This window comes from Silurus aristotelis (genome assembly GCF_946808225.1).
Source record: "Silurus aristotelis genome assembly, chromosome: 15".
Classification (NCBI taxonomy): domain Eukaryota; kingdom Metazoa; phylum Chordata; class Actinopteri; order Siluriformes; family Siluridae; genus Silurus; species Silurus aristotelis.
Window position 1 is genome coordinate 986,032 of NC_139588.1, and position 4,897 is coordinate 990,928.

The 4,897-nt window shown below is 41.0% G+C and overlaps 1 protein-coding gene across 9 annotated transcripts in view; it reads left to right on the forward strand.

Annotated features, from left to right (window-relative positions):
• The first annotated feature begins 2,170 nt into the window (after nucleotides 1–2,170).
• Nucleotides 2,171–4,897, forward strand: part of LOC310738070 (NLR family CARD domain-containing protein 3-like) — a 21,588-nt gene continuing 18,861 nt past the window's right edge. For 8 of the 9 annotated variants that reach the window (XR_014536980.1, XM_083562991.1, XM_083562994.1 and 5 more), the window contains exons 1-4: nucleotides 2,171–2,291; nucleotides 3,439–3,555; nucleotides 3,938–3,991; nucleotides 4,211–4,897. The exon at nucleotides 4,211–4,897 is cut by the window's right edge and continues 1,131 nt beyond it. Coding sequence is in view for 8 of the 9 variants with exons in the window: in XM_083562991.1 (XP_083419117.1) it covers nucleotides 2,239–2,291; nucleotides 3,439–3,555; nucleotides 3,938–3,991; nucleotides 4,211–4,897 (911 nt within the window). In the remaining variant the exon portion in view is untranslated. The remainder of the gene's footprint in view (nucleotides 2,292–3,438; nucleotides 3,556–3,937; nucleotides 3,992–4,210) is intronic. The other variant, XM_083562992.1, reaches the window with a different exon arrangement.

The following is a 4,897-nucleotide window of genomic DNA, read 5'->3' on the forward strand; positions in this document are numbered from 1 at the left end:
TTTCAGTTCTTGATCATTAAAGTGAACTTGATGGAGTGCGATTAAAATAATTCCGTTTCCAACTCGTCAAAGAGTCGCTTTAAAGAGTCGGTTCAAAGAGTCGGTTCAAATAGTCGAGTCGGTTTCCCGAAAGTGAAAGTGTTTCTCAGCCTTGACTGCATTTGGAGGAGTGGTTGAAAAAACACAAAGATCTTCAACAGCAGTCAGAAGCAGTGAGATTCATGTCCAACAACAAGCAGTGCTGAAGAAAAGCGGGTGAGTTTTTCCTAGAAATGACTTTCTATCGGAATAATGCGTTTGTGTTTTCTATGTAATGGAGCTTGTGGAAAGATCTATCTATCTGTCTGTCTGTCTGTCTGTCTGTCTGTCTGTCTGTCTGTCTGTCTGTCTGTCTGTCTGTCTGTCTATCTATCTATCTATCTATCTATCTACAGTGGTGTGAAAAAGTGTTTTGTTCTAATTTATTTGCATGTTTTACACTTTAATGTTTCAGATCAACAAACTAATTTAAATATATTTGTAAAAGATAGCAGAAGTAAACACAACATGCAGTTTTAACTGAAATATTTTATTATTGCGGGAAAACAAAATCCAAAACTACATGGTCCTGTGTGAAAAAGTGTTTGCCCCTATACCTAATAACTGGTTGGACCACCCTTAGCAGCAACAACTGCAATCAAGTGTTTGCGATAACTTGCACTTAGTCTGTTACAGCGATGTGGAGGAATTTTGCTCCACTCATCTATGCAGAATTGTTGTAATTCAGCCACATTGGAGCGTTTTCCAGCATCAACTTCCTTTTTAAAGTCATGCCACATGCGCTGTATCTCTCATAAACTTAGGTCATCTGGTCCAACCAACTTTCCACTCTTTATCCTCTTAATCTCTGCTCTCACTTCCTCCTTACTAATCCTATCCACTTTCTGCCTTACCATCTCCACACCATCCAACCTTCTCTCTCTCATTTTCCTGCTCAAATCATCTGCTCAAAATATTTCCTCCATCTTCTCAACACACTCTCCTCATTAGTCAACACATTTCCATCTCCATCCTTTATTGCTCTAACTTGCAGCACATCCTTCCCAGCTCGGTTCCTCTGCCTGGCCAATCGCTACAAATCCTTTTCTCCTTCCTTAGTGTCCAACTTCTCATACAGCTCCTCGTATGCCTATGCTGCACATCTCCTTGTACTCCTGCCTACTTTTATTATCTCTCTCAATCCCAATTCTGTTTCTCCAACCTCTTTCTCCTTATATGTTCCAGCACTTCCTCATTCCACCACCACGTCTCTTTGTCCTCCTTTCTATTTTCAGATGTCACACCAAGTATGTTTCTCACTGTCTCCCTTATCACTTCTGCAGTAGTTGCCCAATCATCCAGCACGTCTTCACCACCACAGAGCCTCTGTCTGAGCTCTTCCCTGAACCTCACACTACAGTGTTCCACCTTATTCTTCTTTCAGTCCTCACTCTCCTCCTCTTTCTCTTCACCTCTTCACCTCAAAAACCATCCTACAGACCACAATCCGATGCTGTCTAGCTACACTGTCCCCTGCCAACACCTTACAGTCTCCAATCTCCCTTAGGTTACATCTTCTACATAGAACATAGTCCACCTGTGTGCCCCTCCTTCTTCTTAAAATAAGTTCATAACTGCCATTTCCTTCCTTTTAGCAAAATCTTCCACCATCTGCCCTTCCACATTCCTCTCCTTAAGGCCATACCTACCCATCACCTCCTCATCACCTCTGTTCCCTTCACCTAGATGCCCATAACTTGGGCCTGGACCGATCCGGTAAAAACTTCTGATTTATACCGGATCCTCATTTATCCGGGCTTGAGTGCACTGTCTTGTGCAACCCTAATGACTGGGTTAACATTAAAGACTATATAATTTCTATTAATCATCAAAATATCTCTATTTTTTTGGAGGGTTATTGCTGTTATGATTCTGTTATTGTTATGTTGTTATATATGCTGTTTAGGTGCATTTGTTTACAGGGAACTCTCACCTGGACCAAGATTGTAGCAGCATTGGAGTATTGCAGCAATGGACCAAAGCGGACAATGAGGCGTCTGTGTCTTATATGTCTATGGCTTTCACCTCTAATGGGACTTTAGAGGAAGATTTTCCCCCAGTTTTAACTGCATGTTGTTTTTGTGTTTTCTAGGAATGTGATTGATTCCAGCAGAAGAGATCGGCATCTTCAGGACTCTGCGTGTACACGAGCATTGAAAAATGGAGATCCCTGATCAGGGGACAGATCATGTAACCTCACCCTCAAAAGACTGGTAACCTGCCATGTTCTAGTGTTTTACTAATGAACTGTTCATATCTGCATTATGGAGTTTCTATAGAAATAATAACTAATATTTATGGTAAGAATAAAACTTTAGCACTCACTTGAAAAAGTGGTTGATGAAATAATGTCCCACAACTGTTTATTTTTTGCCTTTTGATTAGTTTTTGTATTTATACTCCATGTTTCCATTGTCTCTTTGTAAAGACCTGTTTGTTCCTGCTCTTAGCCTATTCCAGGCATGGTAGCATGTGGATATAAGCAGCACTATGGAGATCTGCTACTATTAGCATTTTGTTGTATTTCAAGTTAAATGAAACAAGGTTGTGGATATTTAAGGAACTATACTGCAGGGTATGCGGGTATAATCCTTTAAGGAAGTATAATCCACTTAGGAAAGTATTATCCGTAAGGTAGGTAATGTCCGTAAGGAAATCCGGAAAGTGAGGGTAATCCGTAGGCAATCCGTAGAAGGAGCAGGAACCAGCGGGGAAACTCAGCACAAGAGAGAGAGAGAGAGAGAGAGAGAGAGAGATAGAGAGAGAGAGAGAGAGAGAGAGAGCATGCAGAGCTGACTGGTACTTTTAGTGAGTGTGTGTTTGTGTGTGTGTGTCCCGGCATGAGTATGACAAAAGATGTGCGTTACCGAGTGTGTGTGTGTGTGTGTGTGTGTGTGTGTGTGTGTGTGTGTGTGTGTGTGTGTCCCGGCGTGAATACGAGGAAAGTTGTGCGTTATCGCAAGTGTGTGACACCAGTTTAGTGTCGATCTGCTCGGTATTCACCTGCACCTTGGTCTCCGCGCTGCACACCTTAAAATCACGTGACCACACACGCGCACACACACACACACACACACACACACACACACACACACGAGCACTGCCTAAACTGAGATTATCTGGTGTTTTTATTTGTTTTGTTAAGGGAAATCTGCAAACTGTTTTCAGAAAGTATGTGTCCGCCATACAATCGCACTAACAAACATCACAATTGTGATACAATTCATCGTGCAACACTATTTCAAGTTAAATGTAATAAATTTGAAGAGTTACTAGAAATATTGTGATACATTATGATACAAAAAAAAATTTTTAAACAATGAAATTTTGTCTCATGTCCATTTTTATCATTTTAAACAGTAAAGGAAAGAGAGAGAGATCACACTCAGCAGAACCCAGCTGTGTCTCCATGAAGAGTGATGAGTCTATGAATCCTCCTCTCTACTTCAGAACTGGAATCTCCTCACCTGTACACAGGTAACATCCCATAATTCTCATAATTACAGTCACAGTTAATGACTAAAGCTGGAATTCTGATCTATTATATCATTTTCATCTTTTACTCTTAAATCCAAATGTCTTCAGTGTCGAACAAAAACCCAAAGAACTGGACTCCCTGTTCCAATACTTTTGGAGGTTTGTGTAGGAAGAATAGAAAAGTAGGAAAAAGTGTGAAATGAAAACAGGGAGCACATTTAATTCTCCAGGTGCACAATGTTGGAGTTGTATTCAGCTCTGTGTTCTCCAAGTGTTCCTGCTCTCACTACAATTATTGTAGTACAATTTGTGTTCAGGTTTTGACTCCAGTATTAAAGTGAGGAACGTTGAGATCTTTAACACTTGTTGTTTTTGTTCCCAGTGTTCTACAGAAGGCAGGAGACAGAAGAGAGAAGAACATCATTACATCTACAGGGTACGATCAAAACCAACACCATGACTGACACACTGCTATTCTAAAGCTCTCTGCTGTTAGTACCTACAGAGTGATTAGATGATAGAAAACCTCCAGTAGAATAAAGTAAATCCACAGTGAGAACATCATAAAGATCTATCTAGCAGGAACAATGTGAACTTCTACTCTAATCATTGGAGCCCATGTCTCACCATGTCTTCCTTCTTCACCCTGTCACAGACACGACCCAGAATCCACTGCTGCAGATGAATTCCAGAAGAAGTTCAAGTTCAATCTGATGAAGAAGTTTGAGTGTTTGAATGGATTGATGCTAAAGCAGGAAAACCAAACACTCCTGAATGAGATCTACACAGAGCTCTACATCACAGAGGGAGACAGTGGAGACATCAATAAAGAACATGAGGTGAAACAGATCGAGGCAGCATCAAGGAGGAACCCAACTGAGGAGACACCAATTGAATGCAGTGGCATCTTCAAACCCTTACCTGAACAAGACAAAGCCATCAGGAGAGTTCTAACAAAACCCTTATCTGTACAAGATGAAGAACCCATCAGGAGAGTTCTGACTAAGGGAGTATCTGGAATTGGAAAAACAGTCTCGGTGCAGAAGTTTGTTCTGGACTGGGCTGAAGGAAAAACAAATCAGGACGTCCACCTCATATTCCCACTTCCTTTCAGAGAGCTGAATTTGATGAAGGAGCAGAAACTGAGTCTGATGGAGCTCCTTCATGTGTTTTTTAAGGAGATGAAAGAAATGGACATTTCCAGTTTGGAGAAGGTTTTGTTCATTTTTGATGGTTTTGATGAGTGTCGTTTTCCTCTGGATTTCCAGAAGACAATGAGAGTGTGTGATGTAACTGACTCAGCACCAGTGCATGTGCTGCTGATAAACCTGATCAAAGGAAA